The sequence below is a fragment of the Mytilus edulis genome, chromosome 14 (genome assembly GCF_963676685.1).
Source record: "Mytilus edulis chromosome 14, xbMytEdul2.2, whole genome shotgun sequence".
Lineage (NCBI taxonomy): Eukaryota > Metazoa > Mollusca > Bivalvia > Mytilida > Mytilidae > Mytilus > Mytilus edulis.
This window is the reverse complement of record NC_092357.1, coordinates 1,626,937-1,651,971: the sequence shown is the minus strand read 5'-3', so window position 1 is coordinate 1,651,971 and position 25,035 is coordinate 1,626,937. Positions and strand designations below refer to the sequence as shown.

General features: G+C 31.8%; 1 protein-coding gene across 6 annotated transcripts in view; it reads left to right on the top strand.

The window, feature by feature from the left end:
• LOC139504461 (flagellum-associated coiled-coil domain-containing protein 1-like) overlaps positions 1-25,035 on the top strand; it is a 61,957-nt gene that overhangs the window by 22,692 nt on the left and 14,230 nt on the right. For 2 of the 6 annotated variants that reach the window (XM_071294556.1, XM_071294560.1), the window contains 12 exons: positions 3,420-3,521; positions 10,111-10,219; positions 11,069-11,184; positions 13,335-13,346; positions 16,021-16,041; positions 16,867-16,960; positions 18,303-18,364; positions 19,841-19,938; positions 21,468-21,620; positions 22,310-22,413; positions 23,172-23,243; positions 24,702-24,791. In XM_071294556.1, the coding sequence (XP_071150657.1) occupies positions 3,420-3,521; positions 10,111-10,219; positions 11,069-11,184; positions 13,335-13,346; positions 16,021-16,041; positions 16,867-16,960; positions 18,303-18,364; positions 19,841-19,938; positions 21,468-21,620; positions 22,310-22,413; positions 23,172-23,243; positions 24,702-24,791 (1,033 nt within the window). Of the gene's footprint in view, positions 1-116; positions 249-3,419; positions 3,522-10,110; positions 10,220-11,068; positions 11,185-13,334; positions 13,347-16,020; positions 16,042-16,866; positions 16,961-18,302; positions 18,365-19,840; positions 19,939-21,467; positions 21,621-22,309; positions 22,414-23,171; positions 23,244-24,701; positions 24,792-25,035 lie in introns of those variants that run through there. The other 4 variants (XM_071294558.1, XM_071294561.1, XM_071294557.1 and 1 more) reach the window with 3 other exon arrangements.

Below are 25,035 nucleotides of genomic sequence, written 5' to 3'. Positions count from 1 at the left end.
TATTAACCACTCAAAAGATTATAATACCAAATAAACATAGAATTTATCAAAAAAATTTAAACACAAGAAATTATGCAAATTCCATAATTAAAAATAATTCCAAGTTCAAATAATAGCCTGTTAATTGTAAAAATGACTTCAGCTGCAGTGCTGCCATCTATTCACCTCCATAATTTAGGGAGGTCCCATACTATGTATGAGAGCAGTAACAGACATACAGTATTACAATACGTTACTGGAGTTCATATGTAAGTATCATGACGGACCCTGAGTGCACCCACCTACTAGTCACCTCCATAATTTAAGGATGTGCCAATTACTATGTATTACGTAGGTTCAGTCTGTCTTATCAGTTATCCACACTTTTTTCTTTGTTTTTGAAGATATTGATTTGATATTTAGTACATTGTTCTTAATTGGACCTAGAAAAATCACTGAAATTCATTCAGTTTTTCACACTTATTTCGTTGCGCTTAATATATTGATTTGATAATTGGTGTATAGTTCTATTACAACAAGTTACAGGTCAAATTTAAAGTTTGTTCCAGTCTGACTTTTTTGTGCAGAGTTATGGTCCTTGGTCTTCGAAAATTCATTCAAATATTCAGTTTTCCATATTCAGTTTTCCATACTTATTCCTTTGTGCTTAAAGAGATTGATTTAATAATTGGTATATTGTTCTATCACAAAAAGTTATAGATCAAGTCTAAATTTTGTTCTGGTCTGACTATTTTGTCCAAAGTTATGGTCCTTGGTCTTCGAAAATTCACTCACATAATTAGTTTTCCACATTTATTTGTGTCATAATTGAAGATATTGATTTGATAATTGGTATATACATGTAGTTTTATTATGATAAGTCACAGAGGATATTTGAATTTTGTTTCGGTCTGATAATTTTGTGCAGAAATATGTTCCTTAATTGGACTAAGAAAATTCACTAAACTAATCAGTTTACCACACTTTTCACCATGCTTATAAGAGATATTTGTTATATAGTTTGCACCATGACAAGTTATACTGATCAAGTCAGTATATTGTTTCGAGGACAATTATTCTCGAACTGGTAGCTGTATGGCCATGCAACACTCTCAGAATGCTTGTTAAAGTATAAGTTAAATATGTAGAGTATTTATAACTTTTAACAGTATAAAATAATGAGAGGTGGTAATTGATTACCAATGTGAGACAACTACAATCGTGACAAGATAAATGGTAGAAGCAATTTTGGACCAATGAGAATCACTAGATTACCTCCCTTTTTATACGACCGCAAAATTTGAAAAATTTTTCGTAGTATATTGCTATCACGTTGGCGTCGTCGTCGTCCTGCGTCCGAATACTTTTAGTTTTCGCACTCTAACTTTAGTAAAAGTGAATGGAAATCTATGAAATTTTAACACAAGGTTTATGACCACAAAAGGAAGGTTGGTATTGATTTTGGGAGTTTTGGTCCCAACATTTTAGGAATTAGGGGCCAAAAAGGGCCCAAATAAGCATTTTCTTGGTTTTCGCACTATAACTTTAGTTTAAGTTAATAGAAATCTATGAAATTTTGACACAAGGTTTATGATCACAAAAGAACGGTTGGGATTGATTTTGGGAGTTTTGGTTTCAACAGTTTAGGAATTAGGGGCCAAAAAAGGGCCCAAATAAGCATTATTCTTGGTTTTCGCACAATAACTTTAGTTTAAGTAAATAGAAATCAATGAAATTTAAACACAATGTTAATGACTACAAAAGGAAGGTTGGTATTGATTTTGGGAGTTTAGGTCCCAACAGTTTAGGAATTAGGGGCCAAAAAGGGCCCCAAATAAGTATTTTTCTTGGTTTTCGCACCATAACGTTAGTATAAGTAAATAGAAATCTATGAAATTTAAACACAAGGTTTATGACCATAAAAGGAAGGTTGGTAATGATTTTGGGAGTTTTGGTCCCAACAGAATAAGGGGCCCAAAGGGTCCAAAATTAAACTTTGTTTGATTTCATCAAAATTGAATAATTGGGGTTCTTTGATATGCCGAATCTAACTGTCATGACTGTGTATGTAGATTCTTAACCTTTGGTCCCGTTTTCAAATTGGTCTACATTAAGGTCCAAAGGGTCCAAAATTAAACTTAGTTTGATTTTGACAAAAAATGAATCAGTTAGGTTCTTTGATATGCTGAATCTAAAAATGTACTTAGATTCTTGATTATTGGCCCAGTTTTCAAGTTGGTCCAAATCGGGGTCCAAAATTAAACTTTGTTTGATTTCATCAAAAATTGAATAAATGGGGTTCTTTGATATACCAAATCTAACTGTGTATGTAGATTCTTCATTTTTGGTCCTGTTTTCAAATTGGTCTACACTAAAATCCAAAGGGTCCAAAATTAAACTTAGTCTGATTTTAACAAAAAATGAAATCTTGGGGTTCTTTGATATGCTGAATCCAAAAATGTACTTAGATTTTTTATTATGGGCCCAGTTTTCAAGTTGGTCCAAATCAGGATCCAAAATTATTATATTAAGTATTGTGCAATAGCAAGTCTTTTCAATTGCACAGTATTGCGCAATGGCAAGAAATATCTAATTGCACAATATTGTGAAATAGCAAAATTTTTTTTAATTAGAGTTATCTTTCTTTGTCCAGAATAGTAAGCAAGAAATATCTAATTGCAAAATATTGTGCAATAGCAAGATTTTTTTTAATTGGAGTTATCTTTCTTTGTCCAGAATCAACTTAAATCTTTGTTATATACAATATACAATGTATATTCACTTTTTACTACCAACTGATAAATTAAAATAATCTTTACCATTCAGTGATAATGATGTATTTAAATGAGTAGTTATTGTTGCAAACTCCATTAAAAATTTTAATTGAGATTAGTTTTGGAATAAGGGAAAGGGGAATGTCATTAAAAAAATTGGGTTCAATTTTTCTCATTTGAAATTTCATAAATAAAAAAGAAAATTTCTTCAAACATTTTTTTGAGAGGATTAATATTCAACAGCATAGTGAATTGCTCTAAGAGAAAACAAAAATTTTAAGTTCATTAGAACACATTCATTCTGTGTCAGAAACCTATGCTGTGTCAACTATTTAATCACAATCCAAATTTAGAGCTGAATCCAGCTTGAATGTTGTGTCCATACTTGCCCCAACTGTTCAGGGTTCAACCTCTGCGGTCGTATAAAGCTACGCCCTGCGGAGCATCTGGTTATCATTTCAAATCCAATTCAACTGCAACATGTGCAAGAGAAATGGTAAAATGACAAATGAGAATCAGTATAGTAGATTACCTCCCCTTTTATCATTTCAGATCTAATTCAACTGCAACAGGAATGGTAAAAGCTTTTTTTGTCAAATGAGAATCACTAGATTACCTCCCTTTTATCATTTCAGATCCGATATAACTTTTTGTTCTTTATTTCAGATCCACGCCATCAAGTTACAACAGATCTTCCCGTAGTAGTTTAGGGGCCTCATCAAGAATTAACAGACCAAGAACAGCAGCTGCAGTTTTAACTAATAATGAGTATGTTGTAGAATAGATGTTACTAAAAGAGGGGTATAGGATACCATAGGGTCATTCAAAGTGGAAAATAAACTGACATCACCACAGCTTAAAAAAGGCAAACAAAACATGCAGCTGTACACACAATACCACATAAAAACTGAACATTGAGCAACTTGAAGCCTACCAAAAACTAGGGGTGATATTATAAGTTATCTACGTTCATATCCGTAGATATGGATATTTTAACACCCTTCAGTACCCTGTACATCTTTCGGCTACGCCTCACGGTGTACAGGGATACTTCAGGGGTAGATATGGATATTTTAACACCCTGAAGTACCCCTGTACACCGTGAGGCGTAGCCGAAGGGTGTACAGGGTACTGAAGGGTGTTAAAATATCCATATCTACGGATATGAACGTAGATAACGAATTTATCCCCGGTCTTAGTCCGAATCAGGCGAGTTTTATGGAAATTCGGGTACAAAGAGTAATGTGAAAACAACATTTTTTTCATTATCTAAAAAAGTTTTATTGAAATTTGGAAATTTTACATATTTTTTACGGGGTGTAGGGTACTTACTACCTTTGGTAGAACCCTACAGGTAGTCAAATATAAGACGTTTTCAATACGGAGACAGAGAAACTGGATTGAGTCAAATTTGGCGCTCAATGTTGTGAGAGTTACGTCATAGATGGTGAAATGTCAACATGGGTAATTTGCATAGCTAGGTCAGTAGTCCCATTCCTTGAAAATGTGGCAGTCAAGTGATGAAATGACTGTAAATGATCAGCATTATATGACAAAATCGTTAATGAATTACATATTTTATTACAAACATTATGGATAATCTACAGAATTCAATATTTCACAATTAGCAATCATGGAACTAAGGAAAACTTGCGTGAAGTTCCCCGGAATAATGGTTAGTAACATCTGGGGATATGGGTTAGCAACACCCAGGGGCTATGGGTTTTGTTACGACGTGCGTTAACCAATCAAAATCCTAGATATATACTAACCCGGGGATAAACAATAGTATACTCCAACTCTTGAAGTAAGGGCTATATTGTACAATCTCAATGTCCATCCATTTATCAGTCTGCTCCCCTGAAAAAAAATGTTTTTGTCACTAAACTTTACTCTTATTAAATGAACAGAATGAATCCTAAATCATTAGTGCAAGATTGCTTATTGTGAATTTAGGAAATTCTGTATAGAGTTATAAAATATAGATATAGGAAGATGTGGTATGACTGCCAATGAGACAACTCTCCATCAAAATCACAATTTATAAACTAAATCATTATAGGTCAATGTGAAGTGCCTTGTCTCACACCGAACAGCAAGCTATATAAATTAAGGGCCCCAAAAATTACTAGTGTAAAACCATTCAAACAGGAAAACCAACGGTTTAATATGATAAAGAACTGAGAAACGAGATTGAACTACATCAACAAACAACAATTTCTGAATATCAGATTATGTATTTGATATCAAAATATGATTATAGCCAGTAGCATATTACTACATGAAAATTTGTTCTCAGCAGAATTCACACTAATCAGTAAAAACTCACTGCCTGAAATTCTAAAGTTTAATACTACTGCTTTATATTATGATTATTATCTGGAGAGACTTTTGACCCATTTTTTTTACCAGTAACATTATGTCTACAAGATTAAAAGTTAATATGGATTATACGGTTATACCTATTAATTTTTATAGCAGAGTTAAATCTGTGAGAGAGTTATTGTAACCAGTTTTATCCGATTAAAAAATTAACAGGACAAGGGTAACAGATTAAACTAGATGATCTAAATCACTTGTCCTACATTTCTTTTAGTATTCATGGCATTGTGTAAATCTGATTCTTTACAGTTATTCATATAAATCTAGTACATTTGTACATGTACTTAAGTATATTGAATTATTTTGTGTCAGATGTTTTCATGGTTCAGTCCTTCATAACCTGATCTAGGGAGGGCCTTGTTTTCCTTCTAAGGGAAGTCAGTGTCCCCCAACCCCCGTTTTGAAAATTTCTGGATTCGACACAGTCCGTATGTTGTCCAAACCAGCTCTGTGTATCATGGCTTTGTACAGTACCAGTACATTTCTTTTAAACTAATAATGAAATGTTTTGCTATAGGGTAAAGGAGTAGGTCCGGTAAGGACCAATTTTGGCCTCAAATTTCAGGTTCATCTAACGAAAGTTTTCGGCCACTTTTTAAACACTTAAGTGTCTATTTCAATCGATTCGATTAGTTAATGTGAAAGATTTTAACTGATTTAGGCCGAAAACACTCTAATTCAAGCGTAAATATGAAAAATCTATCAAATATGCCAAAATACGTCACTTTTCAGATTGTTTTTGTCAAAAATGAAAGGGGCCGCATCCGTGTTCATCCTCAACCTTTATATATGCTGTGTATTATCATCAAATACAACTTACATTTCAATATTATAAATGAACACGAATGCGCCACTTTCATTTTAGACAGAAACCGTCTAAAAATTAACCAAAATGTTAAAATTTTGAAGATTTCAGTAATTTAGCACAACTTAATGATGCTAGAACGGGATATTTGCGCATTGTATTGTCAAAAACAGCTCATATTTATGTAGCAGAAGCATTTTGCTTTCCAAAATATAGCTTAAAGATTACATTTTCACAATTTTCTAAAACTGCTATATTTTGGGGCCAAAAAGGGGTCTTACTGAACCTACTCCTTTGACCGTAAATCATTACCAGTAAAAAAAGTGAAAATTGCATTTGAAAATTTCTCAATATTTTATTGTATATCTTTTTCGGTCAGGTTGTTAGGCCTGATGTAGTAAAATGAATTTAAAATAGAAAAAAATGAAGCCATTTAGATGTGTATCAATACTTGAATATATAAGATAAATTCAGAATGGAAATGGGAAAGTGGCAAAGAGACAATGCAACAACCCTACCATAGAGTAGAAAACTGCCCAAGGCAACCAATTATTAGGGGCCAGGCTGATTGGACTTCAACCAGGGTTTCCCCTGGGTCAATTATTTTTTTCGCCACCTCTTTCGCCAAAACAATATATTTTTCGCCAATTTATTATTTTTTTCGCCAAGTCACATAAATATATTTTTCGTTTAAAATTTAGCTTTTTTTTCTACAACAAAACAAAAGCTTGATCCCTCATTTCATGTGTAGTCATTACATTGAAGGGTTACTCTCCTTCGAGGGGTTGTTCTTAACCTTTTGGATAGGTATCTTCATAACGACAGTTTTCTTTTCTTGACCATCGTAAATGAAAAAGTTGAGACGAAAAACTATGCTTGAAACACGTGTGTCACTAAAACGACTTTAAAGTAGTCTCCCTAATCAATAACCTATATTAAAGTCAAAGGATAATTTAAGTTTTAGATCAGAGATTTTTCTTGCTTTTGAAAATTTTTCGTAACAACAACAGCTTTCTTTTCTAAACTATCTTTAAAAGGAGAGGAAGGAGACGTCAAAAGTTTGCTTCAAACATGTGCGTCGCAAAGTGGTAAATATATTATGTATGTGACATTTAGCGGAAGCTATTTAACCATATCATTTTGTCAAACAATTCTATCAACACCTTTATTAATTAGTCCTTTGTTATCGATAGGTATAAAATGCAATCAGCTGATTATTAATTTTCTGTCCAAATCTTAATGAGGTCAAGGTGAATTCCGAGTATTGTCTGATCGGGTAAAGTCCGCGAAACTCGAAAAAAAGTAAATATACAAGATGGAGGAAAATAAATCGTTATATATATATTTCTGTCGCCAAATTCTTTCGCCAATGACGAATTTTTATCGCCACAATTATTATTTTTTCGCAAATTGCGAAAATGGCGACCGCCAGCGGAAACCCTGACTTCAACATAACGAGAAAATTAGCCTGGCCCCTAATATAAACAGATACAGTGTATAGGCTGTGTCATTGATTTTGTTTCTCACAAACAATATACATGCAGATAAAGGAAGATGTGGCATGAGTGTGAATGAGACAACTCTCCATCAAAGTTAAAATTTATGAAAGTAAACCATTATAGGTGAAGGTACACCTTCAACACAGCCTTTGCTCACACTGAACAGCTATAGAGTATTCTTATTCATATTATCATTTTGATGATGTCAGAATTTATTAAACTACAAAAAGAATAAACACCCTATATGATGTTTTGTTGATTGTTTTCTCATTGACATATACCCACCTCTAATTTTATTTTGTCATTGACATATACCCCACCTCTAATTTTATTTTGTCATTGACGTATACCCACCTCTAATTTTATTTTGTCATTGACATATACCCACCTCTAATTTTATTTTGTCATTGACATATACCCACCTCTAATTTTATTTTGTCATTGACATATACCCACCTCTAATTTTATTTTGTCATTGACATATACCCACCTCTAATTTTATTTTGTCATTGACATATACCCACCTCTAATTTTATTTTGTCATTGACATATACCCACCTCTAATTTTATTTTGTCATTGACATATACCCACCTCTAATTTTATTTTGTCATTGACGTATACCCCACCTCTAATTTTATTCATAATAAGTTATAACTTATAATATTATTAATAAGTGGTGGAAAAAGAGAGAGAAAAAGGAAGATGGAAGGAAAGCCTCATTTTAATTATATAACATTAAATTGAGAGAAAAAGGAAAGGGGAGGAAAGCCCCATTTTAATTATATAACATTAAATTGAGAGAAAAAGGAAAGGGGAGGAAAGCCCCATTTTAATTATATAACATTAAATTGAGAGAAAAAGGAAAGGGGAGGAAAGCCCCATTTTAGATTATATACTGGTTAACTAGAATCAGTCAATGAATATATCAAATGACAGTTAAAAGGAATAACATACTTATTGTTCACTCAAATGTATGTAATTTTTCAATCAAGTTTATCTCTATATTTACACACATGACAATGCATGATATGATTATATCTCTTCCTCATTAAACTCTCTGTTAAACAGTCTTTTAAAGTTTAATCTTCAATATAAATTCAAAAAATGGCAGTTCATTTTACTACCCAATGAGTTGGAACACTGATTTTGTATAAAAGAAGAGATTTATAAGCTAATATAAAACTTTTATAATTTTACATATTTGAACGGATTGGATTTCATTATTTGATGTATTTTCATGAATAAATATTTTGATTCATAGCAGACTAGAATATTACTGTTTATTGCTATTAAAAAATCTGATTTAAGAAGTAGATATGTATGTACAAAGCTTAAGGATATTAAAACATAGCTGAAAGAAAATGTTTAAGTTTCAATGCAAATAAATTTAAGATATTAAAAAAAGGTACCTGAGTTCATTTGAGAATCCACATGTTTACAAGATATGGATGAAATCATAAAATAAAATTTCAAAGATTTATTTAAAACTTGAACAGAAGTTTCACTCCCTCACTGTGATCAACAAATGATTATTTGGAGTAAAATTTTAATTATAGTTGAATACTTGACATCTAGGTTTTGGCAGTTGATATTATACTTTTACACTAATCTAGTATCAATTACATGGGAGACATTGGTTTTTCATGGAACCATTACAAAAGTTGTGTTCTGTATATTTGTTATCCAACAACTGCTCTTAAATTTTTATGCCCCCACCACAGTGGAGGGGGCATTCAGTTTAACCTTTGTCATTCTGTACATAGTTGGTTTGTGTTATCTGACTTAAGTTTGCTCTAACCATCTTTTATAAACTTATACATAATGCGTATTTTAAACCACAAGTTTTAATTTTGGTAGCGTAACTTAAACTGTTGTATAGTTTTATAAATGAAAAAATGCTGAAATTTTGTTTCCATTCTTTTAAGCTAATTGCCTCAATAAAATACAGAAAAAATGCATTCATTATTGCAATTTTGTCATTTACGACTAAAATGTGATTTAAATTTTTGCGATATTGAGAAAAAACTTTTTTAATTCATATAACAAATTTCAAAATGCGAGTTTGAATTATTGCGATTATAACCCTGTCGCATTTTTCACAATAGTTTATTAATTTACAGTATTATAAAACTTTATGCACAAAGCTTATTACCACAAAACACAAATCAAATTTGAATTTTGTTAGCCTCTCTTTAACCATTTTAGAGATATGCCCCTTTACAATGGAAAAAATTGCTAAATTTTTGTTTCTGTTCTCTAATTATAAATTTAGTTTGTCTCAAACAAATGTTATGAAACTTATACAAAATGCTTATTACCACAAAACACAGATGAAGTTTGAATTTTTATGGTGTCACTTTAAATGTTCTAAAGTTATGCTCTTTTATAAATGGAAAAATTGCTAAACTTTTTCGTTTCTGTTCTCCAAATCAAGTTTGCTTCAACAAAATGTTATAGAATTAATACACAATACGTATTACCACAAAAACAGATCAAGTACAAATTTGGGTAGCATCAGTTTTACTGTTCTTCAGTTACGTCCCTTTATATAACTTTATATGATATGCAAACAGGGGCATCATCTGTGTCTCATGGACACATTCTCTCACATTTATTTTTACAAATGATAAGTATTAACAAACATTGTACAAAGATTTAATTGTGTTTCAGGTGTGACAGAGTTTCCCAGGTAGAACATGAACCTACCAGAAGACACAACCTAGAGAACCACATGCCTCTCAAGAGAGCAAGACCTCCCCCATGGCAGAAAAACTTAGATGTGGGTATAATATTTCACTCTACAACCAAAAAACACAAACATTTCCAGCTAAAAATATCTTTGTATTGAGATTAATAATTTTGAAATTTGATAAAATGATTATCCGAGACATGACCAATTATCTCAGAAAGAAAACCAGCTTTAAAACTTGAATCTACAAACATGCATTTATATTAACATTATTAAGACTTATCAGCGAGATAGAAAAAAGTTGTGTTGCATCTGGCTTATAGGCCATCAAAGTCTTTGGGTAGAAAAACTTATGTATTTCGATAGTTCTAAACATTTTATGAATTAACAGAGAATTATACAGTATTAATAAGATAAGATAAATAATAGTTTATTAAAGTGTCACATATTGATGTACATTAAAATACATAACAACATCATAGAAAAAAAAGGATCAATACCCAGCCTTAATGATACATTGTATTTAATGTGTGCTCAAGCAAAAACACCTACCGGTAAAATAACCAAGTTGTTTATAAGACTCATTCAAGACCCAAGGCTTATAATTTTGTATGTCAAATGCATTTAGTATATCATACCTTTTCATCAAACAGACAGACAGAAAAAACAGAGAAGTATAGATACTGTAGATTCATTTATTTTCATTGGTTCCTTAATTATTCATGAATTCAGGGGAGGAAAACCACAGAAATCTGTATAAGGGACAGACGTAATAACATCCAACTCTTATAAACTATCATAGGGTTATTTATGATCTTAATACCCTATAGTTCTAAAATTGGCTGATTATATTCCTTATTTTGGAACCATTTGTTTGTGGTCCAGGATATATCTTGTCTAGAAGTATGTCATATTATATTCCTTATTTTATACTTGTAGCCACCCATGGTACCATTTGTTTGTGGACCTGGTTATATCTTGTCCAGAAGTAAATCTAAATTTGCCATGACAATCAAAGATGAGTTCTTTGAACCTCCGGAAGAAGAAAATGCCAGGTAACCATAACAACAGGTTTAATGCCATCTTGTATTATTTACCTTTTGTTAAGCTTTAGTATCAAATATTGACTGTTCAATTTATCAGATTTTGTATTTTGATAAATTTCATCAATGAGATTAGGAGCACTTCAGATCACATTGTATGTGTGGGGATTATAATGGTATGTGTGGGGATTATAGTGGTATGTGTGGGGATTATAGTGGTATGTGTGGGGATTATAATGGTATGTGTGGGGATTATAGTGGTATGTGTGGGGATTATAGTGGTATGTGTGGGGATTATAATGGTATGTGTGGGGATTATAATGGTATGTGTGGGGGTTATAATGGTATGTGTGGGGATTACAGTGGTATGTGTGGGGATTATAGTTGGATGTGTGGGGATTATAGCTGTATGTGTGGGGATTATAATGATTGAAGTTATCATTATCAGTAGATAAATAGCACACATACTTTACCCAGACTTATATACTCAGCTTTAACACTGACAATTTGTCCTTGTTTAATGTCTAAAGAATTTTGATCAGTTCATAATAAAAAAAAATAAGTGGATGTTGTAATTTTTGGCATATACAAGAGATGATTTAGAGTGGGGTCCAGGGGCCTGGTCTTCCCTTTTCTTGGGATTAATTTGGTTAATTATATGAGGAATCACTGAAGCATGTCTGGAGCAGGCAGTCAGTGGGCCACCACTTTTCTGGATCCACCACTCTATTCTTACCACTACTTCTTGACCACAAACAACATATTTTTACAAAGTGTATTTTTGCATCCCAGAAAAATAAAAAATATTTTTATTAAGCTATAAAGAATATATCAATAGATAATCAGCTTCAGCCTACCTACTAGACCAGTATTTTATTTTACATAGTAGATACACGTATATTGGTACTAAGCGTAAAACACTTGTTCGGTGAGTTATCATATTGTAATTGTATTGTCCTTGAATTTGACCTTTGATTCTTAGTGTTTCTCCTTTCTTAGCTCACCTGGCCGTGTGAGCAATTCTCAATACTTGGCGTCTGTTGTCTGTCATTGTCTTTAGTTATCTTGTCCAATAACTTATACTCTGAAACTACTGGTCCAAATTTAGCTAAGACCTGGGTGTGTGACACAGGCTCTTTAGTTTATTAAAATTAAAGATTAGATTCTTTAGAAAATAGAAAAAAAAACATTTACTTTAGAATTAACAAAAATGATTTGATAAATTATTAGTTTTTATAGTTTTGTAGTTTTACTAAACAATCAAACAAACAAAAATTCCAATAATGTTTCAGTGGAAAAATATGTTGACGGCCAGTCTGATAAGGTGTGTGACTTTTTCATGGGTATTAACAAGCTCCAGCTGTATTTGTCTATACGTGTGTTATATATATGATACAGTACCAGTTCAGAGTTTGTTATTTTTACTATACTATTTAACTCCAGGCCTTGCGGTCATAAAACTTTCGAGCACGATTTTTGTACTCGGACTCAAGAATCAACCAATCAAAATACTGGATTTTGTGTTTCGAGCACTTATTTTGTACTCGGAATACTGAGTAAAGTTTTATAACCGAGAGCCCAGTTTCTTTAGAAATTATGTTCCTTAAGATGCCACCAAAGATTGCTAACATGTTAACATAAATGAACTACACAGTGATTTATAGGTGTTGTTGTTTGTTAAGTAATTTTCTCAATTGTCTTATGTAAATCATCGAAGAAACGATTCTATTTTTTTGAGTGTCTGTTATGCATATTATATGTTAAATAACTTACAAACTTATTTATCATCTTTATTACTTTAGAAAATCACTGCTAGGAAATTTATTAAATTAGTGACAGTTTACATGTATTTAGTGGTGCAAAGCTTAAAATACAAGGCAATACAACTTTAGTTAAAATCCTATGGTTTTTACCCTAAAATGAAATTTAGGCATTGAAAATTTTCACAAGGTTTTTTGTGAATGCTTTTTATAATATTACCCAGAATGCATAAGATTTTTCAAACTCTGAATTACCCTGCCTGTTTTAGATCTCATATACTTACCAGATAATATTTGTCAAAAGCAGACACTAACAACATCATAGACATTATTTATGAGGAAGAGTTATCTACCCTTTGATATGTTTAATTATTTTTAATGAATAATTTTCCTTTAATGCAGTTCAGGGCCCAGGTAAGTTATAGAAATGTTGATGTTTTCTTTTACTTTAACAAATTCTTCACAAACGATGATAACACATGCCCTCGCACCAGTGTATACTATATGACATATAGATATATAAAGTATACTATTCTCTATTACTTTATATTATGTATTATATTGTTTAAGAAAACATTTATATGAGTTACAAGGATGTATGCCTGTTTCGTCCTTAATGTTCTTCAAATACATACTTTGTTTCGTCTTTTCAACTCTTTTGATTTTCGCGTCAATGATGCGTCTTTTTTTACCACATGTGCATCAGCGTACAAAATTTTATCCTGGTATCTATCATGAGTTTATTTTCAAATAAATACAATTAAAGAGCAAAGAAAAGAAACATGAAAATAATCCTAAAGCCTAAAGCATATATGGTAAAGAACATCATTCTTTAGTAAACTATTTTAGTAGATTAGTGAAAAGTAAAACAAACAAAAAAACTCCAAGGAAAATTTAAAACAGAAGGTACTTTATTAAACATGTTAAATGGCAAAATTAAAATCTCAAACTAATCGAAACAAATGGTAAACAAATGTCATATTCCTTACTTGGTACTTGATTTAAATTAAAGTGATCATTGTATATTTTTACATTTCTTAGCATCTTTCTTGGAAAATTTTGCCACACATACTCAACCAGTCCCAGTTTAATCTGGCATATTATATAAAATAGATATAGTATTATCATTATAATGATTGCCGATGAGACATCTATCCACCAAAGTACAAACGAAGTGGATGTAAACGATTATAGACAGCCGTCCAGCCTTCAACAATAAGACAAACCCTGATGTGTGGTTATGACTTTAACAACTGAGTAAAATGTAGAGCTGTTAAATATATTTCTATTTATAAATCTATATATATACTTTTAAAATGGAAACTTTCTTTTTTATGAGTCTTATTTAATCAGAAAACAATTTTGCTTATAGCCTGCTGTTGTTAATCTGAAAGGTGATTTAGTTAGTGTGTATAATAAATATATAATATATGAAATATCTAAGGCCAAGTGTAAAATATTCTTTGTTTGCTGTATTTTTGTTTATTATTGTATAGATGTCTTGGATTATACAAATTTTATTTTGGTTTTAAATCATCAAAATTTTTAAGAAGATTAGAAAAAGAAAAAATCAAAGAACCATATTTATAGGAAAACAGCTCACAAAACCCATCACAGAAAAGTAATGTTTGAGTAGTAACCATATCAAAAGGAAAACGAAGCTCTCAAAACACGACACAGAAAAGTACAGTCTGAATAGTAACCATATCAAAAGGAAAACACATCGCTTAAAACACATCACAGAAAAGTACAGTCTGAATAAGTAACCATATCATAAGGAATGCACAGCTCAAAACACATCACAAGAAAAGTAAAAGAAAAGTGAAGTTTAAGTGGTTACAAAACCGGTATAGACTCAGAGCTTTGGAAGAGTTAGAAGTTTTAGCTTCCCTAGTTCCAACTAGTGAAATTATTTTCTGCAATTACAAACAAGCACATAGCATTAAGAGTAAGAAACAGAATCTAAAAATAAATATTGCACAGTACAAGAGACTACTTCATTCATCAACACCCAACTCCTAAAAAACCAACAATGAATAGCACATGGTCTTGTATTGTACAGACACATAATTGATAAACACATAAATTAATGAAAATGGACTTATATTGTCCATATATATTGGAAATATTGTACTGTAACTTTTTAGTAAACAGCAAACAAATTTTATTTTATGAAAGGACTGATAAGGTTTCTTATTAAAATTGTGTTTTTTAATTTGTCAGCTTTTTATGAAAGCTAAATCTTAAACTGCTTTGCTTTGTTTTATTTTCACAGACAATTTTAACCAAGTTAATTCACATGAGCTTTTTTTTTCATATTCTCTCTCTTTGCATGCCGATCTTTATGAAATCTTTTTTTTTTAAGATTGTTCTCAAACATCATTTCTAAAAATTGAACCATGAATTGCCTTTGGTATCATATTAATACACATAAAAAAATTTGCATGAACACTGTTATACAGAAATGAAGATATAAGTGTTATGTTTAAAAATAATTCAATGAGACAGCAGCCCTGTAACAAAAACATTCAAAAGTCACCCAGAGGTTAGCGTATAATCCTCAACACTAGACCAATTAATGTGTATAATCCAATAAAGCTCTATTTATTTTTCTGCTTCCCAATTTTCACATTTTGTAAAAAAATGTTGACAACATAAAAGATTTTAAAATGATATATGTTTAAAATCCTAAGATCTGATAAAACATGTATTTCATTCTTCAATTTATGTTGAAACATCCTGAACAATTTTTTTGCATGAAATATTTGCCACTGGACGTTAAACATCATTTAATCAATGAACTAGTTAGTGGAGTCCTGGTGCCTTCTTACACACACAAAGCCATAAGAAGTTAGATGGGATTTTGTCTTCAATTAAATATGAATATAAAGAGGGGGTAGAAATATTGGGTATATATCAATGAGACTACAATCTAATGACAGAAGTAATCCAAGCCACCTCAACTTTTAAACATTTTTGATACATTTTATAGAAATGACTTATTTGACAAGCAAAATTTCAGGACTTTATTTAATGCAGTACATTATTTATACTGGTTACTAAACGTGACTCTTTCTCTTTTTTTCAGAAAGAAGCTTGACAATGAAAGGTAATTATATTACAATGTCTGTTATAGGTTTTCTAGTTCAGTGATAATGGACCTCATACTAAACTCTGTCTGTCATAGGTTTTCTTATAAAATTATCAAACAATTATTCTGAAACTAATATACCATGATACATTTTTTGTACCTTTTTGTTATACAGTTATTTAAAAGAAATTATTACCTTAACAAAGTCGTGTTTATACAAAAACTGTAAAGATGAAATAAACTGTTTCCCCAGCCTTAAATCCAGGGCCAGTTTATCTGAAAGAGCTCTAAATGTTTTATGTTAGATGAAACCACTATACTTTGCTAACCTGTTGGTGCTATCAGAGCTGTATATAACAATTTCCTTCCAAATCTGAAGAAACTTCTATCCCAAGGTCATAATTTTGGAAATAAAAGAAATGTTGGGTACTGTGGATTAAATAATATTCGTTGAATAACACTTTTTGTGGTTTTCATGGAAACAGGTGAACTACAATTCATTTTTTCAACGATGTACAAATTTACCATCAGAGTGTATGCAGAATATGGCTAAACCACCAAATCTCATATCCATCAAAAATGCAAGTTTTCCAGAATCCACAAAAATTGGTACCCACGAAAAATAAATGAATCCACAGTATGTGTCAATGAGAAAGCAATCCAACCATTACAAAATAACCTAGACTCTTGAGTTCCTCACTTACTGCGGAGACCTGTTAGAACAGAGTGGCTGCCAAATAATACAGTAATCAGTTATGACATATGGTCAATACAATTTCACCATCATATTGAGAAATGTTTGCAAGATGAATTTTATTAATTTTACTGTTCAATTATTTTCAGAGATTCTTTGATATCACAGTTACAGCAACAGATTTCGGATCTGACATTGTACTTAGAGGAGGAGAGACTCAACCATAAACAGACAAAACAAAGGGTATGGATAACTCTCTTTCACCTAGGAAATCATTTCAAAATGGAGGGAAGCATAAACACACTGTTGCCAAGACTACTTAATTTTTGACTGGGCATTTGATATTTAGCTAAAATATTCCAAAGCGCTTATATAAATCTTTCATATTGTGACAGGTAAGCCACCTAGATGGAAAATGGGTTATTCCCATGCAGTTATTTTACAATTACAAATCTTGGATCAATCATTCAGAATGAACAAAAAATAAATCAGTAAATATGTTTGTGAAGTTCTTATTTTACAATTAACTTTTTATGTGGTATAAGTTTGTTCGCACTCCACTTCAAAAGTATTAAAAGCAATTCATTGGTGGCCTTTGACTGTTGACTGCTCTATGGTCGGGTTGTTGTCGCTTTGACACATTCCCTTTCTCAATTTTATTTGTAGATTTTTTATCACATTTTATGATATAGGGAAATACACAAAAAATACAAATACATGTTTACAGTATAATATAGTGATTGAAATGTATCTACAGTAAGAGATTAAGGTATAATGTTTTTGACCCGTCCGTCCGTCTGCCAGTCTGTCCGTCAGTCCGTCCGTCAGTCCTGTTTCTTGTCATCCCAACTCCTCTGAAACAACACAACAGAATTTCATGAAACTTTGTAGATAATAAGGACATACTACGTAGATGTGCATATCGACAGGAAATTACGATTCAATTTTTTTCCAGGAGTTACACCCCTTTGAACTTATTTGCTTTAATGTACTACTGCAACAGTTCGTCATCACAACTTCTCTGAAAACATACAACAGAATTTCATGAAACTTTGTAGATAATAAGGACATACTACGTAGATGTGCATATTGACAGGAAATTATGATTCAATTTTTTTTTCTTATACAATTTTCTTTTCTTACACTTATTTAATTTCTCCAATGACAATGTGGGGAAGTGGGGTATGTGAGCACGCTCTCTAAGGTTCTTTAATTATTTAATGGATTAGGGAAAAGATATATAGTTACTCTACAAAAGTCATCTTTTCCTTTATCTACTGTGCTGCCAAAGGTACAAACACATCCTGAATGAAACACAGATTCAGCAACAAATATTAAACCTTACAGTTACATAGTACTGAAAATGAAGTTATTATTTTAACGTAAGCCTTGACTTGAACATACTATATTTATATATATTTGTTTACTTACCGGTAACTTAAAGTCTTTGACATTAATTTTCTTAGGCTTTGTTAGCTCAAGTCTATTGCAATATATGTAAATGCAGATGCAATAAAATTGCGCTTTCATTTCTTATATTTAAGGTGTAACTTTATTTTATCCATTATTCTAACTGATTTTGTAGGCAGAAGAATTTTTAAGGGACCAGATTGATGAATTACACAAGAGACAAAGAGAACAAACAAGGTGGGAACCAGCTTACGTCTCAAGGTTCTACAAAATATAGAGTCAATAGCAAAATGAAGCAAGTTCATTAAAACAAATGGTGGTCTTGTTGTAGCTTTAATGGTTGCCTTTACTCTTTAGTAGATATAGGAAGATGTGGTTTGAGTGCCAATGAGAAAACTCTCCATCCAAGTAACAAAATATAAAAGTAAACCACTATATGTCATGGTACAGCCTTCAACACGGAGCCTTGGCTCATGCCTAATAGCAAGCTGTAAAAGGCCCCAAAAATTACTTGTGTAAAACCATTCAAACGTGAAAACTAACAATCTAATCTATATAAAAAACAAGAAACGAGAAACACTTATGAACCACATAAACAGACGACAACCACTGAACATCAGGTTCCTGTAAGAGACACCCACTGAACATCAAGTTCCTGTAAGAGACACCCACTGAACATCTGGTTCCTGTAGGAGACACCCACTGAACAACAGGTTCCTGTAAGAGACACCCACTGAACATCAGGTTCCTTTAAGAGACACCCACTGAACATCAGGTTCCTGTAAGAGACACCCACTGAACATCAGGTTCCTGTAAGAGACACCCACTGAACATCAGGTTCCTGTAAGAGACACCCACTGAACATCAGGTTCCTGTAAGAGACAACCACTGAACATCAGGTTCCTGTAAGAGACACCCACTGAACATCAGGTTCCTGTAAGAGACACCCACTGAACATCATGTTCCTGTAAGAGACACCCACTGAACATCAGGATCCTGTAAGAGACACCCACTGAACATCAGGTTCCTGTAAGAGACACCCACTGAACATCAGGTTCCTGTAAGAGACACCCACTGAACATCAGGTTCCTGTAAGAGCCACCCACTGAACATCATTAAAGAGAGAGCAATAGTTGGCCTTGTGTCAGAATGTCACATTTAATATCCAACACTTATGTCAGTCTGGCAGCGTTCATATTAATAATCATAATACATCTAAATAACGTAGAAGTTAGCTATTATTGGTAAGGGTACTTCTTCTTATGTTGTCTGTAAAACCTTCCATTTAAGAAAAACCAAGAAATTTCTTGTTTCAATAAAAGTATATATACCATTTATAGGTTCTCCATTCATCCTCTCAGGAAAATATGTACATGTATACATGATCCAAGAGACACACACACACATTTCCAAATTTGATCAATACTGTTCTTTCAAATCTTAAACTGGTCTCAAAGTCTATAGAATAAAAAAGGAGACTACTTCCATCACTCTCTTAATACATAGCTGCTGACACAATTCATTAGTTATTTTTCTAATGATTGTTATTTGTTCGGTAATGAAAGTTTCACTGAAATATGAGCATCCAAAATCAGAAGCAAGATAGATTTTTGGTTTCCAAAGAAACCTTCAACAATGGAAAAGAAAAAAAAATACAGTATATTATTTGGGTTTTTTTCCTGAAATAATTTGTAAACTATTTTCTCCTTTCAGAGATTTAGAGGAAGATCATGAAGACGAGATGGACAAACTAAGAAATCAGCTGGAAGCTGACAAAACTCAAATGCAAACTGCTAAAGATAAAGATATAGGTAAAGTTTTAATAATAGGGGAAGAAAATTGTTAAATTAAAAACCAGTAAACTGAACCGTTGTTGTAGGAAAACAGAAAAAAATGGGATCTGCATAATCATAAAGAAAATAAAAAATTTTGTAAAAAGGGAGATATAAAAAAATGTGATCTGCATAAAGGTATTAAAGATGGCAGAAACCTGTTATTTACAATAAATTTTTAGAATTTCATGGATTTATGATTTATTTTCTCCAAAATTCATTCAAAATGTATGGTTTCAAGTAACTAAAATGTGTGCGTGCTTAAGTAAATATATAGAAAACCTTTAAATTTGGGTGTCTGTCCAGCATGGAGATTAAAAAATTGTTTTAATGCATTGCAAATAAGGCAAGAAATGTGATGCTCTGATACCAATTTTATCCTCACCTGCAGAATCCTGCTATAAGCCGACAAGAATTTTAGGCAAAATTTAAGAGATAAATGATATTCATTGAATTAGAGCCTTGTCAGAACCTATCCTTACCATCAAAATCTCAAGATATTTTTGTGTACATAAAACTTAATTTTTCCGCCACTTTGATTGGATGCCTTCAAGTGAGGAGACCACAATTTTGACTTCCGATTGGACCCATACATTGCTAACTTGAGTAGTACAATAGCCTAGAATTTACATTCATTTATTTTTTGAGTCCACTTGATGCAATTATATACCATAATGCTTAGCTATAACAAAATTTCTGCCTGGTACACATGTTCTGGTACACCAAAACTGGTACCTGCTACCTAAAGAAAATAAATTGTATTGTGAAAGGGGAGATAACTGTAGGTAAACACATGCAAAAATAGTGGGAAAGTCATTGCAATAAGGGAATGACTTTTAGAAATGGAAAATAGAAAGACAAGGAAATTTGTAGACTGATTTTATTTTTTGAACAAATAACAGTCAATTGTCAATTTTTCCCAGGTGGATCCCTATATATCCCTTTTGGTTCAGTGCCACCTTTACTCCTGAAGTTTATAAAACATGAAAAGGATGATATTAATTTGTCATTTTTAATGCAGTTGTCAAAATAACTGACAATTTCAGGACAAAAAGAAAGACAAAATTAAAATACAATCATATATATGCAAATAAAAACTTTTACTGCTCCATATTTGGCATTCCATATTCCAATCTGTGATTGTGGAGTTTAAAAAGAAATCAATGAATACAGAACTATTTACATATTTTCCTGTTTGAATAGTTTTACACTAGTCATTTTAAGGCCTTTATAGCTTGCTGTTGTTTGGTGTGAGCAAACAACTTCTTGTTGAAAGCTGTACTTTGATCTATAATGGTTTATTTTTACATATTGTGACTCTGATGTAGAGTTGTCTCATTGGCACTCATACCACATCTTCCTATATCTTAAAAAGTTTAACATACTAATAAATCTTCTAATATCTATATATAATATATTGCCGTTTTTATTTTTATTTTACTTGAATCGGGCGGCACTATTTTATTATCTAGATAAAACTTTTTATTTTTAGTTTGTTTTTATTTCAGAAAAAATGAGAAAAGAAATAGAATTTTTGCAAGGTTCATTTGCCTCATATAAAACCACCGTCCATCTTGACCAGGATGAGAAATGGAAAAAACGGGAACATGACATGACTATGTTAATGGAGGAGAATAAACAGACAGCAATGCACGAACTGAGTAAGAATACTTTTATACCTCAACGCTAAAACTGTGGGCTATTGTATAGATGGTTATTTTCGCGGGTGTAAAATTTCGCGATTTTCATTGGTTAATGTATACGAAATATGTTGGTGGGATATTATTTTGAAGAATTCAAAACTTTTATCAATACCTTTGCATGTAAACTTTTAATTTGGCAGAATTTATTTTGGTGATTTTGTTCTACCTGCAAAAAAAAGGAAAAGTTTGAAGGACGTTTTATTGTATACTATTGTACATCCATTCATTGTCCATACTTTGGACAATATCTCGAGAAAAAAAAGCTTCTTAAATTTTCATGAATCTTTGATGACAAGTTCAAATCTGTTGACGTAAGCTATTTTGAGTTTTATAAATTTTGGATTTGATGTTTCCAGAAATTGAGATTTTATTCCTAACAAATAGGTGATTTTCCAGTTTTATGACTATGATATGATAACTCAAAATACCTTTGAACAATTTACCTGAAACTTTGGTGAATTGTTTATATATATTGACATTATTTCCCTTTATAACATGCAAGCAGGGGCATCATCTATGTCCCATGGACACATTCTCCCCTTTATTTTTGAAGATTCTTTGATGTTTTAGTAAAATACATAAACCTAACTTACAAAATATTATCATATTTGTTTTCAATAACTATTTATGTAATTGTATTTTTTCAGGAACTAAGTTTATACAAGAGAAAAATTCTGAGAGGATAAATGTCCAGAAAGACCATCAGAAAAATATAGACAATCTACGCAAAGATCATAAAAAAGAACTTGATGTATGTAACATAATTTATTATAATTAGATAAAAACAGTCGTCACAAAATCAATAATTATAACTATAATAATGAATATAGACAATCTAGGCTGTGAATCTACATAATTTATTTTTGTCTTATTTTTATACAAAAATTATCAATCTGTCACAAAATCAATAGGTGTTTACGCATGCAACAAAACTCAGAAGTATGATTAGATAATAAAATATAGCATTTTCACTTAGATTAAAGTATGAAAAGTATCAAACAAATAGACATAACCACCAAAGGATGACTCCAATCAGATTATAAGTTCAATGATTAAATCCTTATCATAATCTTTTTTTCTCCTCTTCACTAAACCCTCAACATCCTCCTTCATTCCCCCAAATGATGTATGGTTTATCTGTCATGTAATTTACAATTTCCATGTTTTCTTTAAGGACTGTGCTTACTTGTCCCTAGACCCCTACAAATCTCCAACAAGGCTGTCAGTCCTCTACCAAATCTCAGAATAAATTTTGATAATCAAGAAAAAGGGGGAACAGTACTCTGTTATTAACTTTTATATCAGAACTTACTGCTGAAATTTACTGAGATTATATACTAGAATTGTCCCATTAAATCAGTTTGTTTTTGACTTATGAATTTAACCCCCACCCCCACCTCCCCTTTTTGATATCTTTCCCCTCTCTTTTTGAATAAGACGGGCTCTGTGAATGTTATACTTAGAAACACATGTGTATAGAATATTGATGTAAGATTGGTATCTTTACAGGCACTAGTCAGAAGATTTTCTAATGTTGCTGCTGATCTAGAAAGGTTAAAAAGGACAACAGCAGAGTTAAAGGTAAGTTTTTCTTCTAATCTTGAAGATTATAGGTTAAAGAAAAATGGCTTAACTGAAAGAATTTTTCAGTCGAGGTTAAGAAAAATGGGTCAGAAAAATGAAGCCATATCTATAATACTAAAATAACGATGTCCAATTTGTCAGCCGTCATCGGGTAAAAACGACAAATCAAAGAATTTAACTTTATATATAGCTTATATAGGACAATGGTGTAGATTAAAAATTACAACTCTCCAGACCCATTTGTTTTCCACATAATTAATATTGCCAATAATTATCAAGTTCCGGGTCGAATCCGATACCGATACCAATAGTATATTCACCTGTTACCTATTACCTTATCTGTACGTTCCATATCTGACAGGCGCACCACCAAACGGTGTATTTAGGATTTTGCTATATACACGGTTCATAATCACAGGGTTGAGACTACTAAATTCAATCATTGTCAAATTGTTCCCTATTGTAGTATTTTAATCAGTAAGACTTTCTAAGATAACATCTATACGAAGACTAAAAATCTGGACTTAAAATAAGGCGTATAGGAACAGTTTTCAATTTGTTAGCGGGCATGACGTTAAACAGCGAATCAAATAATTCAGCTTTATAATCGGCATGACTTTATCAGATGACAATACCAATACTGAAATAAGGCTTACGCATAGTTATATACCTTAATTTAGTCACGGACCCGCGATATCACGAGTGTGTTCTAGTTAGCTATAAAAATAAAAATAGATGAAGGATAAAGGTCAGTGAAACAACAATCCAATAAAAAGACCAGAAAAGTTAACAGTTGTCAGACTATCAACACCAAATTCATAAATATAAAAAGTCAAGCAATAAACAGGTTTAAATGAAGTCTTTGTAGGTAATTATAGGCAACCTAACAGCCTTCAACAATGTGGGAAAATATACCAACAGTCAGCTTTAAAAGGCCATGATATATGAAGAAGTTGAAACAATTCAAACAGAAAAACACATTTTATGGTTCAATACATTTTTTTATGCCCCATTTATGGGCATTATGTTTTCTTGTCTGTGCATCCGTCTGTTCGTCTGTTCATCTGTCCATTCTTCCGTTCGTCCGTCTGTCCTGCTTTAGGTTAAAGTTTTTGGTTGAGTTTTTGATGAAGTTTAAGTTCAATCAACTTGAAACTTAGTCTACATATTCTCTATTAGATGATCTTTCTAATTTTAATACCAAATTAAAGAGATTACCACATTTTCATGGTCCACTGAACATAGAAAATGATAGTGCAGATGGAGCATCAGTGTACTGGGGACACAATCTCTTTTTACAATTTTACCTCAATTATGTTTAGAACATTTTATTTATTCACATTCATCTTATTTTATGACATGGTATATGTAGCCTTAACCTTGTATAAATACATAAAATCACAATTTTAAAACTGTTGACTCTAAAATCAATAATTCACCTTTCATTTTATTCAGGAAGTAAAAAGCGAATTGGAAGAAGTTAAGAACAGTTATAATGAGACCTGTAAATTATTAGCAACAACAACTAGAGATTTAGCAGATACAGTAAGTTGTTATGTAACTGTAAATTCAAAAATTATTGTCAGGTTTTTATGTACACCAATAATGCAACTGGATGAAAGTTGCAATAATGAGAACTCACATTTAAATTTAGTCCTGGTATCTATGATGAGTTTATTTGACATCTGATACATTTTTTTGTATGCAGATTCTCCTAAAATTGCATTTATTGTCCAGCCTTCGACTTTAGTCGAAAAAGCGAGACTAAGCGATCCTACATTCCGTCGGC